This window comes from Protobothrops mucrosquamatus, unplaced genomic scaffold, assembly GCF_001527695.2.
Source record: "Protobothrops mucrosquamatus isolate PMUCROS unplaced genomic scaffold, P.Mucros_1.0 scaffold3284, whole genome shotgun sequence".
Classification (NCBI taxonomy): domain Eukaryota; kingdom Metazoa; phylum Chordata; class Lepidosauria; order Squamata; family Viperidae; genus Protobothrops; species Protobothrops mucrosquamatus.
This window is the reverse complement of record NW_015389275.1, coordinates 3,072-17,722: the sequence shown is the minus strand read 5'-3', so window position 1 is coordinate 17,722 and position 14,651 is coordinate 3,072. Positions and strand designations below refer to the sequence as shown.

At 46.4% G+C, this 14,651-nt stretch overlaps 1 protein-coding gene across 1 annotated transcript in view; it reads right to left on the bottom strand.

Moving 5' to 3' along the window:
• Nucleotides 1-11,439, bottom strand: part of LOC107297393 (attractin-like) — a 16,270-nt gene extending 4,831 nt beyond the window's left edge. The window contains exons 1-2 of the mRNA XM_015826758.1: nt 11,425-11,439; nt 10,735-10,842 (exon numbers count right to left, since the gene is read on the bottom strand). Of these exons, the coding sequence (XP_015682244.1) occupies nt 10,735-10,842; nt 11,425-11,439 (123 nt within the window). The remainder of the gene's footprint in view (nt 1-10,734; nt 10,843-11,424) is intronic.
• Between the last annotated feature and the right edge of the window lie 3,212 nt (nt 11,440-14,651).

Below are 14,651 nucleotides of genomic sequence, written 5' to 3'. Positions count from 1 at the left end.
TGGCCCTTTTCTACCTCTCGTAGCTTCCAGCCAGTTCTCTTCTGAAATGAAGCCACGGTGGCTTATTTCTGATGGCGCCCTGCAACCTAGAGCAAATGCTGAGTAGGTCTAGGGATGCTAAGGGAAAGCAAAGCAGGAGCGAAGTTGTCACTGCGTTAACTAATGCCTAACAAACAAGGCAGGGAAAGTGCTTTTACGTGTCTCCGGTATTAAACGGACAAGAGAGACGCTGATGAATTAGTTGCTTCAGAAGTACTTTTACAACGGGGAGGGTGTTGTTGTTAACAGCCAGTGTCTTTGCACGTCCATTCCCTGCAGAGTTGCTAAAGTTCAAAATAATTCTTTTCTTACAAAGGGAGCAGACGGAAAAACAAAAAAAAAAACACCACACCGTATTTTTGTGCTGGAACTCAATTACGAGAACTAATGGATGCTAGGGATGGGCATCCCCCAGCAGTTATAAATTGTCTGCAACCGGCGCTGAGTCTGGCAGGGATTCTTCGGGGCATTTTTCAACCAGGGAGAAAGGAATGAAGGCAAATATACGTGTCCCAGGATAACGTCGGCAGGATCCAATCCGGGTCGGTCAACGGGACCAGAGGTTTAGTACTTCCTAGCTTTACGGACTCGTGCTGGGAGCCCACCATCCTCAGGGAACGTCTCCCTAGCAGAGCATGAGCTGTTCTGCGTGTGGTATCGATAGGACAGGATAGGATGGAAAATATAGGATAGGATATGGAATATGGAATATGGAATATGGAATATGGAATATGGAATATGGAATAGAATAGAATTAGGATAGAATTAGGATAGAATAGAATTAGGATAGAATAGAATTAGGATAGAACTAGGATAGAACTAGGATAGGATAGGATAGGATAGGATGGGATGGGATAGGATAGGATGGAAAAGATAGGATAGGATAGGATAGGATAGGATGGGAAATATAGGATAGGATAGGATAGGATAGGATAGGATAGGATGGGAAATATAGGATAGGATAGGATAGGATATGGAATATGGAATATGGAATATGGAATCGGATAGGATAGGATAGGATAGGATAGACCTAGGATAGGATAGACCTAGGATAGGATAGGATGGAAAATATAGGATAGGATAGGATATAGAATATGGAATATGGAATATGGAATAGAATAGAATAGAACTAGGATAGGATAGGATAGGATAGGATAGGATTAGAATAGAACAGAATAGGAGCTGGAAAGGACCTTGGACCAGGAGAATCTATACCATGTCAGACAAGTGACTATCCATGATTTCTGGAGGCAGGTGGTTCCACTGGTTAATTGTTCTCACTGTCAGGAAGTTTCTCCTTAGTTCTAGGTTGCTTCTCTCCTTGGTTAGTTTCCATCCGTTGCTTCTTGTCCTGCCTTCAGGCGCTTTGGAGAATAGCTTGACTCCCTCTTCTTTGGGGCAGCCCCTGAGATACTGGAAGACTGCCATCATGTCCCCCCTCGTCCTTCTCTTCGTTAAACTAGACATACCCAATTCCAGCAACCGTTCCTTATATGCTTTAGCCTCCAGTCCCCTGATCATCTTGGTTGCTCTTCTCTGCCCTCTTTCCAGAGTCTCAGCATCTTTTTTACATCGTGGCGACCAAAACTGGATGCCGTATTCTGAGGTGTTATAAAGTGGAACTAACTCTTTGTAGGATCTTGATTCTATCCCTCTGTTAATGCAGCCGTAGAATTTCTCTTCCTTAGGCTAAACATGCCCAGTCCCCTTAGCTGTCGGACTAGAAGATCTCCAAGGTCCCTCCAAGGCCTTAGCGCGCCACGATTCAGGAGGCCACGTTGATACGTTTTTAAATGTCCATTATTTCCGTCGCCTCGTAGTAGCGTTTGGCTGCCCGTTTTATTTTAATAAAGGATTATTTAGGGAGATTTTCTTGAGACAGCTTTCCACGGACGCTAAGCCTCTGCGTCCGGCATCCCTTCAGCTCGCGTGATTCCCCCCCCCCCAGATATTTTCAACCAAAGGGATCATCTAACTTCTGGGAGATAAAAGAAAGCAGGCGAGAGAAACCGGAAAGGTCAAGGAACGAGGCCTTGTATATATTGAGGATCCTGATCATCTTTCTGGGTGTATTTTAATTGATATTTTTGTCTAGCCCAGGGGTAGGCAACCTTGGCTCTTTTATGACTCGTGGACTTCAACTCCCAGAATTCCTGAGCCAGCATGGGGGAACTATGGGCCCCCTCATGACTGGTGGACTTCAACTCCCAGAATTCCTGAGCCAGCCACGCTGAGGGGAAAGGGAGAGGTTTCCAAGCTGAGCCATGCTGGCTCAGGAATTCTGGGAGTTGAAGTCCACCAGTCATAAAGCGGCCTAGGCCAGAGGTAGGCAACCTTGGCTCTTTTATGACTGGTGGACTTCAACTCCCAGAATTCCTGAGCCAGCCACGCTGAGGGGAAAGGGAGAAGTTTCCAAGCTGAGCCATGCTGGCTCAGGAATTCTGGGAGTTGAAGTCCACGAGTCATAAAAGAGCCAAGGTTGCCTACCCCTGGCCTAGCCACAACAGTTGCAAACTGCCGATCAGCCCAAGTTTGCAAGTTGGAAAGGACTCATTTTAAACCCTTGCTTGTTTCCGAGTCTGTAGTGGTACCTCGACACAGTTAGTCCTCAGCTCACGGCCACAATTCACCCCCAAATTTCTGTTGCTAACAGAGACATTTGTTAAGTGAGTTTTGCTCCATTTTATGACCTTTCTTGTCGCAGTTGTTAAGTGAATCTTTGCAATTGTTGAGTTAGGAACATGGTTGTTAAGCGAATCCGGCTTCCCCATTGACTTTGCTTGTCAGAAGGGGATCGCGTGACACCCCCGGGACACTGCAAACCGTCATAAATACGAGTCAGTTGGCGAGCATCTCAATTTTGACTTGACCATGGGAATGCTGCAAAGTGTGAAAAACGGTCACAAGTCCCTTTTTTCCAGTGCCGTTGCGACTTTGAACGGTCGCTAAATGGACCGTTGCAAGTTGAAGACTGCCTGTAAAACACGCCAGTGGAGAAATGTGTATTTTCGATTTTTTTTTTAAAAAAAGAAAAGCATAGCAGTTACTCTTGAAGCCACAAGGTTTTTTCCTGCCTTTTTAAATCTTCGGGCCGTTTTATGAATGCGTGATGCTCTCTTGCCAAAACCGGACCTCTGTCCCGTCTTTCAGATAAAATTCCAATTATTGCTCCTCTGAATAAAGGACCTGACATTGCAAAACTTGCAGAGCAAGAATAACACAGTACAGTAGAATAGAGCTGGAAGGGACCTGGGAGGTCTTCTAGTCCAGACCCCGCTCAAGCAGGAGACCCTGGACCATTTCAGACAGGTGACTGTCTAGCCTCTTCTTAAAAACCTCCAGGAATGGAGCACCCACAACTTCTGGTGGCACGCAGTTCCACTGGTTAATTGTCCTTGCTGTCAGGAAGTTTCTCCTTAATTCCAGGTTGCTTGCAGGTCAGATTCCAACCCTTGTTTCTTGTCCTGGTTTTCGCCCGGTTGTCTGGATGACCTCTACTATTTTGAGTTAAGAGTCTAAGCCAGCTTTAAGGCATGCTCAACTGCATGCTTTCTCAACCACGGGAATTTTAAAGAGGTGTGGACTTCAACACCCAGAATTCCCCAGGTGGCTGAGGAATTCTGGGGGTTTTTCAAGGTGCCAAGGCTGGACAGCCTTACAACGGACCTAGAAAGCAGGTGTCCTTCATCCGAGTCCCAATTTAAATGAAAAATTAAAAAAATTAATTAGAAGGGATTATTCCAAGGGAAAAAAGGTGAGGTTTGGAGTGACAGCCAGTGCAACACACCTGCTGTTGACTTTTTTTTTTGGTACTCGTTCCACAGATAGCCGAAACAGATTGGAACAAATGACGGGATTATGTCATAAAACGCTTCCATTTCTTCCTCTAAAACCCAATTCATCTCTTTTCAAAAGTCGGGGGGGAAGGGGGATGAAAGCTGAGCCCCATCTCAATCCCACCATATGCCTGAGCTTCAGTTGAAATAATAAGAGCTGGAAATGTTGCACAAAAACAGGCATTTTTCCCTTGCTGCTGGCCAGACACTGAGGTTGGTGTGTTTGCTTTTTATTTACAAAAAACAAACAAACTTCTATTTAGAAAGCAAATCCTGAATAGCCAACACTCCAGAAGACAGGCTTAAAATACAGGAGGATCTGGACAGACTTGAACACTGGGCACTATCTAACAAAATGAAATTCAACGGTGAAAAAAGTAAGGTTCTACATTTAGGCAAGAAAAACCAAATGTACAAGTATAGTACAGGGGGTACCTTGCTCAATAGTAGTAACTGTGAGAGGGACCTCGGAGTCCTAGTGGACGATCCCTTAAATAGGAGCCAGCCGTGTGCTGCAGCTGCCAAAAAAGCCAACACAGTGCTAGGCTGCATTAACAGAGGGATAGAATCAAGATCACGTGAAGTATTAATACCACTTTACAAGGCCTTGGTAAGGCCACACTTGGAATACGGCATCCAGTTTTGGTCACCACGATGTAAAAAAGATGCTGAGACTCTAGAAAGAGTGTAGAGAAGAGCAACAAAGATGATTAGGCTACTGGAGGCTAAAACATATAAGGAACGGTTGCTGGAATTGGGGATGTCTAGTTTAATGAAGAGAAGGATGAGAGGGGACATGATAGCAGTGTTCCAGTATCTCAGGGGCTGCCCCAAAGAAGAGGGAGTCAAGCTATTCTCCAAAGCGCTTGAAGGCAGGACAAGAAGCAACGGATGGAAACTGATCAAGGAGAGAAGCAACCTAGAACTAAGGAGAAACTTCCTGACAGTTAGAACAATTAACCAGTGGAACAACCTGCCTCCAGAAGCTGTGAATGCTCCAACGCTGGAAGTTTTTCAAGAAGAGACTGGACAGCCCTTTGTCCGAAATGGTATAGGGTTTCCTGCCTGAGCAGGGGGTTGGACTCGATGACCTCCAAGGTCCCTTCCAACTTTTTTATTATTATTATTATTATTATTATTATTATTATTATTATTATTATTGTTGTTGTTGTTGTTGTTGTTGTTGTTGTTGTTGTTGTTTTCGGATGCTGCCTGAAAGTCATTTGTGAAACAGGAAAGGTTTTATCTCCTTCTGCTGTTGCTGAGATCGCACAACGCTGCAAAATGCACGCTGGACTTGTAGCAGAGCTAATCTCTTTTGTCAGCCTCAACTCCCTGCGCAGTTTTCATCTCCGGATGTTCAAACAAGCCAGGAAGTTCCTTGCGAAGCCTGACAAACTCAGCAAAAGCAGCATGTGGAAGGACGCACCAAAAGCAGCCAACCCCACGCTGGCTTGTGTGTGCTTCCTTGCATGTCCACGTTGTCAACGCTGCTAACACCGGATGTTTTTGCATGGACAAGAGATGGAAATGTAGCCATCTTTTTCCCTTTTGCTTTTAGATGATGCTGGGAGGGGGGGGGATGTGAGTGAAAGTCCAGCTAGACATAACAACACTAAACCTAGCGTGAGAATCAAGGTTATTGTAACCAGAGCTGATAAGGATTTAGCGGGCTGGAGAACTGGAGAGGAAGCCAGCGCTTCAAGATAATTGGGGAATGTGATTTATGACCGTTAATTGGAGGAGGGAATTGTGCTTTGATGCTATGTGCTCAGGGGAGGGGAATTCAGTTTTTGGCTTCGATTATGTAAGTGCCGATGCTATGCTACTCAAAATAAAGATTCTTTAAGGTAAACAATGCCTCGAAGTTCTTTGAAGAGTTTCCTCTGTCGGAACCATGACATACGTAGTCCTCAACATACGACTGCAATTTCTGTCGCAAAAGGAGACATTTGTGAAGCGAGTTTTGCCCCATTTTTTACGAGCTTTCCTGCCACGGATGTTCGGTGAATCGCTGCCGTCATTAAATCAGTCACAGGGCTGTTAAGCGAATCAGACTTCCCCCGTTGACTTTGCTGGTCAGAAAGTCGCAAAAATGGGATCCCGTGAGCCCAAGGACGCTGCAACTGTCATAAATACGAATCAGTTGCCGAGCGTCTAAATTTTGTTCACGTGACCGTGGTCCTAAGTGTGAAAAACGGTCCCAAGTCACTTTTTTCCAGTGCCATTGCAACTTCTAACGGTCGCTAAATGAACTGTTGTGGGTCACGGATAGCCACCGGCACGAGCAAACGACAAATTTGCACCCTGGGTCTTTGGATGTTTTGGGAAGGGTGGATTTGGTCTCGACCTTCCAAATGGAGAGGAATACAAGAAATTAACTCGGAGTGTTGAATTGCCCCCCTTCAGCTATTCTGCTCCAGTATCAGCTGCTGTCTGGATCCTGGGTTCAAACAAACCTAGAGCGGGGTTGGCTGATTTAACACACAACATAGAATAATCGGGCTGGAAGGGACCTCTGATTGGGCCCAATGTCACTTACTCAGCTTTCCTGGCTAAGGCAGGACTAGAACTCACTGTCGGCTGGCGATTGGTCTAAAGTCATCCAACTGGTTTGGTGCCTAAGGCGGGACTAGAACTCGCCGTCTCCTGGTGATTGGCCCAAAGTCACCCAGCCAGCTTTCATGTCTAAAGCAGGACTAGAACTCATTGTTGCCTGGTGATTGGCCCAAAGTCTTATAGACGGCTTTCATGTCTAAAGTGGGACTAGAACTCACCATCGCCTGGTGACTGGCCCAATATTAACCAGCCAGATTTCATCCCTAAGGCGGGACTAGAACTCACTGTCTCCTGGTGATTGGACCAAAATCACCCAGCCGGGTTGCGTGTCTAAGGAGGGACTAGAACTCACCGTCTCCTGGTGATTGGCCCAAAGTCAGACAACTGGCTTTTGTGTCTAAGGCAGGACTAGAACTCACCATCTCCTGGTGATTGACCCAAAGTCAAATAGCCGGCTTTCATTTCTAAGGCAGGACTAGAACTCACCGTCTCCTGGAGATTGGCCCAAAGTCATCCAACCGGCTTTTATTTCTAAGGTGGGACTAGAACTCACCGTCTCCTGGTGATTGGCCCAAAGTCATCCAGCCGGCTTTCATTTCTGAGGCAGGACTAGAACTCACCGTCTCCTGGTGATTGGCCCCAAATCATCAAGCTGGCTTTCATGCCTAAAGTGGGACTAGAACTCACCGTCTCCCACTTTCTACCCTGGTGTCTTAACCATACTTAGCTACAGTGTTTTAACACCACCCTGGCTTTCAGCTTTTGGAATCCCTTAATCTTAGGTCCCCACAGGAGACGAATTTCTGGCAGATCTAAATAATCTTGGACCTGAAGTAAAATAAACTTCTTTTTTTAAATCCTGGATATTTGAGCCACAAACTTTGAAGACGAGGCAGCAAGTGGCGGCTTTGGGAAAGACTTCGGTCTCTCCAGCTGACACCGGTGGCCGAAGGGAGCCACCGGTGGCCGAAGGGAGGCCGAAGGGAGCTTCAAAACATCGCTAACCAGAGCAGATGGTCATTTCAGCGTCCGCGTGGTCTGGGGAAAGGGGAGCCTGTCCGTCACTTTTGCATTTGGGGAGAAAGAGGTTTGCCAAACAAGTCACAAACTCTCGGCCTTCGTGCATTCCTTCACAAATGAAGTCGGGAGAGCTTCTTTGCTTCTTCCAACTTATCCTTCTCACTTCCAGACGTGGGATGTGATTTGATGAAATTCCGTGTCTTCTTTCGCTGCCCTATTCACCATCTGTCAACAACACGGGCGGTCCTGGCTTTACGACCACAATTTCAGCCCCAATATCTTCAGTCAGTCCTCAGACGGCTGCAACGAAGTCCAAAATTCCCGTCACTAAACGAGGTGGTTCTTAAAGTGAGTTCTGCCCCGTCTGACGTCTGTTAAGTGAATCGCTGCGGTTTGTTACGTCGGTAACACACCCGGTTGTTAAGGGAATCCGGTTCTTCCCATCGACCTTGCTTGTTTGAACGTCGCAAAAGAGGATCACGTGAGCCCGGGAACGATGCCACCGTCATAAATACGAGTGTCTGAATTCTGATCACGTGACCATGCGGATGCTACAACGATTGCAAAGTATGAGAAACCGTCGTCATTGGCTTTTCTCGGGGCCGCCGTAACTTCATACGCTCACCTAACAAACGGTTGTAAGTCAAGGACTATCTGATTTTCACAGAGGGATGGCGTTCGTTCTTTCTTCCTACCCGGAATTAAACGGTGGATATAAAAAAAACCGTTGCGCAAGACACAACACGCTTTGGTAGCTACACCGGGAGATCTAAGGGTATCCCCCTCCCCAACGCGGGATGTGTTAAGAAATGCAAACTAACTCACAGGGGCAAGGCTGGCACGTGTCTTGCAACCTGGATGCCTTGAGTAGCTGCACAGGGAATACGCAGCCCATCAAGGAAGCACGGGAAATGAAAGCATATATAAGAGGCGGTGAGCAAATCTAAGCAACTGAGTCTCGTTGTGTGATTTTTCTTTTCTCCCCCCGCCCCCCCCCGCTTCCCAAACTGTGGCACGTCTGACGAAACCGCTCCCCGATTCCCTGTGGCCGTGTCACTTTCAGCTTCCGTCAAAAAAGGCCACAAACGCGGTTGTGGAGGATGAATTTCAAAGCAGGTAGACGCTCGCCAATTCCCAGGCCCGTTTGGTATGCAGAACAACAATGGCTGCCCGCTTCCATATTAATTAGGAACATATGCCCGCATCTCGTATCTCCCCAGTCCAGGAATATGAGGAGGGGGAGTGGGTGGGTGGGTGGGTGGATGAACGGGAGGAAGAGGAAGGGGGGGGGAGAACAGGGCCAGCTTCTCAAGGGATTTTTCCCAGAAGGGAGGGGAAGAAGGAGGTGGAAGGCTGGCAAGTTGGGCCAGCAGAGCAAGGAGGCAGTGGGGGCGAGGCTGAGATGGAAAAGGGGAGGACACTTATTTATTTATTTATTTATTTATTTATTTATTAGACTTATATGCCGCCCTTCTCCCCACAGGACTCAGGGCGGCTCACAGCATATTAAAACAGTACAAAGCACTATCCCCAATAAAAACCAATTAAAAACAAATATTTACCGCTGTGTCATGTTAAAATAATAATTAAAATTGTCCCTATTTAAAATTCTCCCTAGGCNAGAGAAGGCCCTCCCCCTGGGGGTCGCCAGCCGACATTGCTTGGCCGACGGCACCCTGAGGAGGCCCACTCTGTGGGAGCGTACCGGTCTGTGAGAGGGAATCTGTGGCAGAAGGCGGTCTCGGAGATATCCAGGTCCGATGCCATGGAGCGCTTTAAAGGTGGTAACTAACACCTTAAAGCGTACCCGGAAGGCCACTTGAAAAATTCACACACACACACACAACTTGCAATGCCTGAGGCTCATAGGGCTGAGCCCAATCTCCTGCAGACTGAGCAGGATTTTAGAACAGAGGTTCCCAACCTTGGCTACTTTAAGATGTGTGGACTTCAACTCCCAGAATTCCCCAGCTAGGAATTCTGGGAGTTGAAGTCCACAGGTCTTACTGTTGCCACAGTTTGAAGAGCACTGCTGAAGAGTGTGGCAGGACACCAAGAAGACATTTGTGTTCCAAGTGTGGCCTCACCAGGGCAGTATCAAGACATACTATCACCTCATTATTAATATTATTAAATTGCGTTGTCCTTCATTACAAGATATTATGCCTATCTTATAGGGTTAGGTATAGGGTTTCCTGCCTGAGCAGGGGGTTGGACTAGATGACCTCCAAGGCCCCTTCCAATTCTATTATTATTATTATTATTATTATTATTATTATTATTATTATTATTATTATTATTATTATTATTATTATTATTATTATTACCTCCAAGGTCCCTTTCAATTCTATTACTGTTACTATTACTATTATTACCTTCAAGGTCCCTTCCAATTCTATTACTACTACTACTATTATTATTATCATCATCTCCAAGGTCCCTTCCAATTCTATTACTACTATTACTATTATTATTATTACCTCCAAGGTCCCTTCCAATTCTATTATTAATACTACTACTACTACCTCCAAGGTTCCTTCCAATTCTATTACTACTACTACATCATCATCATCATCATCATCATCATCATCATTATTATTATTATTATTACCTCCAAGGTCCCTTCCAATTCTATTACTGTTACTATTACATTACTATTATTACCTCCAAGGTCCCTTCCAATTCTATTACTACTACTACTATTATTATCATCTCCAAGGTCCCTTCCAATTCTATTATTACTATTACTATTATTAATATTACTTCCAAGGTCCCTTCCAATTCTACTACTACTAGTACTACTACTACTACTACTACTACTACCTCTAAGGTCCCTTCCAATTCTATTACTACTACTACTACTCCTCCCAAGGTCCCTTCCAATTCTATTATTATTACTATTACTATTACTATTACTAGTACTACTACTAATACTAATACTACTAATACTATTATCTCCAAGGTCCCTTCCTATTCTATTACCATCATCATCATCATCATCATCATCATCATCATCATCATCTTCTAAAAAAAAAAGAATTGGATTTATTTATTAAATTTAAACCACATCACCGCAAGATGGACACGAGCAGCCCGGAGGAAGGAAGTCGGATCAAGACCGAGGCACATAGACGGATTCGGCACATAGATGCTTTTGGTTAGGGCTAAATGTCTCATACGCTTCGACTCCGGACTTGCCAGCCGGGCCCGAAGTCCAGCATCTGCAGCATCTATAAATATTAACCGGCTCGCAACGGTCCCGGCTGGGCCAGCGTCTCACCTTAATGCTGCCTCCGATGAGGTCCGGGGGCGCTTCGTCCGTTTCTAAGGCAACGTTGATGGAAGCAAAGGGGCGGCTGGCCATCTGTTGCATCTCCCGGAGTAATTGCTGAGGAATAAACGGCAGGATGTTAATACAGGGGGGCACGGGGGGGGTCCGACACGTTCGAAGGTCATAGACATTCCGGAAAAGGGACGAAAATATTTGAAATTGTAAAACTGGCGTCTAAAACTGTGTTTCTCAACCTCGGTTGCTTTAAGCTGAGTGGACTTCAACTCCCAGGATTCCCCAGCCAGCTAGGCTGGAAGTCAAAGGCCATGATCCCAGATCCTTGATCTCCACCCACAGCGACACCAAACAGCACCGGTTCGGTTGGAGCAACCCAAAAGTCATCGGCCACGCTACCACCTGCCACGGTCCTGAGTTCATCGAAGTCTGGCCCTCCACCAGCAGTTCCATCCATAGACACATCGACTTACAATTGGCCTACAAAGCCCTCGGGATCCAAATTAACCACACAGCCAGAGATGGCACCGACTCTCAACCATCCCGCGCAGTCCCCCACTCTCACCAGCAGTTCCCCTCCCATTAACCCTGACCTGATGTAACCTCCCCATCACAAGACCCATCACAAGACCCTCACTTGACACACCCGCACCTGACCCATCACAAGACCCTCACTCAACATACCCATATCTGACCCATCACGACCCTCACTCAACACACCCACACCTGACCCATCACAAGACCCTCACTCAACACACCCGCACCTGACTCATCACCTCACTCAACACACCCACACCTGATCCATCACAAGACCCTCACTCGACACACCTGCACCTGACTCACCACAAGACCCTCACTCAACACACCCACCTGACGCATCACAAGACCCTCACTCAACACACCCACCTGACTCATCACAAGACCCTCACTCAACACACCCACACCTGACCCATCACAAGACCCTCTCAACACACCCACACCTGACTCATCACAAGACCCTCACTCAACATACCCACACCTGACTCATCACGACCCTCACTCAACACACCCACACCTGACCCATCACAAGACCCTCACTCAACACACCCACACCTGACCCATCACAAGACCCTCAACACACCCACACCTGACCCATCACAAGACCCTCACTCAACACACCCACACCTGACTCATCACAAGACCCTTACTCAACATACCCACACCTGACTCATCACAAGACCCATCACAAGATCCTTGCTCGACACACCCACACCTGACTCATCACAAGACCCATCACAAGACCCTTGCTCGACACACCCACACCTGACCCATCACAAGACCCTCACTCAACACACCCACACCTGACCCATCACAAGAGCCTCGCTCAACACACTCACAGTTGACCCAAGACCCATTACAAGACCCTCACTCAACACACCCAAACCTGACCCATCACAAGACCCTCACTCAACAGATCCACACCTGACTCATCACAAGACCCTCACTCAACACACCCACACCTGACTCATCACAAGACCCATCACAAGACCCTCGCTCAACACACCCACACCTGACCCATCACAAGACCCTCACTCAACACACCCACACCTGACCCATCACAAGACCCTCACTCAACACACCCACACCTGACTCATCACGACCCATCACAAGACTTACTCAACACACCTACACCTGACCCATCTCAAGACCCATCACAAGAGCCTCGCTCAACACACCCACAGTTGACCCAAGACCCATTACAAGACCCTCACTCAACAAACCCAAACCTGACCCATCACAAGACCCTCACTCAACAGATCCACCCGACCCATCACAAGACCTTCACTCAACACACCCACAGTTGACCCATCTCAAGACCCATCACAAGACCCCTGCTCAACACACCCACAGTTGACCTATCAGAAGACCCTCACTCAACACACCCACACCTGATCCATCACAAGACCCTCACTTGACACACCCACAGCTGACCCATCACAAGACCCTCACTTGACACACCCACAGCTGACCCATCACAACACCTACTGACCACATGAAGCCCTTATAGGCAGAAGAACACCAACACAAACATCCCCTGAACTCCGCTGAAGATGATGTTACCCAGCTTGGTAACGAAACGTCCGGGAACCAACCCACAAGCTTTGGAGAAGGAACCTCCACCCACATCTATTTATCTGACAATCCATACAGGTAGATTTTGACTTGCAACCACTATGGAGATCCCCAACTTGGGCTGCTAAGCAAGGTGGTTATTTAGTAAGTCGGGCCTGATTTTACCACCGTTTTTTTGGTCCCTGTTATTAAGTGAACCCTTGCAGTCATTAAGCGAATCCAGCTTCCCTCCCATTGACTTTGCTTGATGGAGGCCAGCTGGGACAGTTGCAAATATCGCTCACACAATGCTGGGACACTGCAACTGTTGTAAATACACTCTGGTTGGGAAGCGCCTGAATTTTGACCACGGTCGTAAGTACGAGGACTGGATATCAGTCCCTTTTGTTAGGGCCATTTCACTTCAAATGCTTGCTAAACAAGTCAAGGACTTATAGGTCTCTAAATCTATGTATGCAAATAATAATAATAAAAATAATAGGGAAGTAAAGCAGAAGCGTCTTTCTTGATATAACTGCGTTTTTTAAAAAAAGAGAAACAGTTCACTTCTGTTCCCAGCAGCTGTGCAGTAAGTTATACGATGACAAGTCTTCAGATTCGCTTTATTATTAGTAGGTGTCTGTTTAAGGTTTGTCTCAATAGTCATGGTTAAAAATCTCCTCTTTCGACGTTCGTTACACCATTTTATTTATTTTTTAGCCAAGAAGGAAAAGGAGGCTAATGGAATCCAAAAAGAAAAAGAGAGAGAGAAAAAAAAGACTTTAGAAGTTACAAATTCAGAAAAGAGAATTACAGTCATAAATCTGGTACTCTCGGTCAATAAAACCACAGGCTGAACACCCAAAAACTCTGTGAAAAAAATCTCTGTCTGTCTCTATTTTTTTGCTGGATTTATGAAATGCCAGCGGCGCTGCACATTACACGCGTCAGAAAGGCGAGTTCCAGAAGGCAGAAACTCAACAGGGAAAGCATTTGTGGCCCCTCCACTAGTCTCGGGAAGACAGAGATGGTAAATCCTAAGACAGCCCATTTAAGACCACAGGGGTTGGACTAGATGACCTCCAGGGACCCTTCCAACTCTATTTTCTATTCTCTATATTCCATTCCATTCTATCCTGTACATGCGAGACCAGACAGCAATTATGCGCTAATGCAGGGGTCTTCAAACTTGCCCCTTTTATGACTTGTGGACTTCAACTCCCAGAATTCCTCAGCCAGGCACGCTGACTGAGGAATTCTGGGAGTCGAAGTCCACAAGTCATCAAAGGGCCAAGTTTGAAGACCCCTGCACTAATGTCATAAGCCTGCAGCACACCCAAAGAAAGATTTCCATCCAAAACTCTTGTTGGTATCAGTTATTTCACAAGTAATTTTCTTCTTCTTCTATTCATTACTGTCATTTTCTATGTTTCGGTCTCCTCCTTGGACCATCTCATCTTTAGGACATGAATAGTGAGACTCTAGAAAGAGTGCAGAGAAGAGCAACAAAGATGATGAGGGGACTGGAGGCTAAAACATATGAAGAACAGTTGCAGGAACTGGGTAGGTCCAGTTTAATGAAGAGAAGGACGAGGGGGGACATGATAGCAGTCTTCCAATATCTCAGGGGCTGCCCCAAAGAAGAGGGAGTCAAGCTATTCTCCAAAGTGCCAGAAGGAAGGACAAGAAGCAACGGAGGGAAACCGATCAAGGAGAGAAGCAACCTGGAATTAAGGAGTAATTTCCTAACAGTGAGAACAATTAACTAGTGGAACAGCCTGCCACCAGAAGCGGCGAATGCTCCAACACTGGAAGTTTTT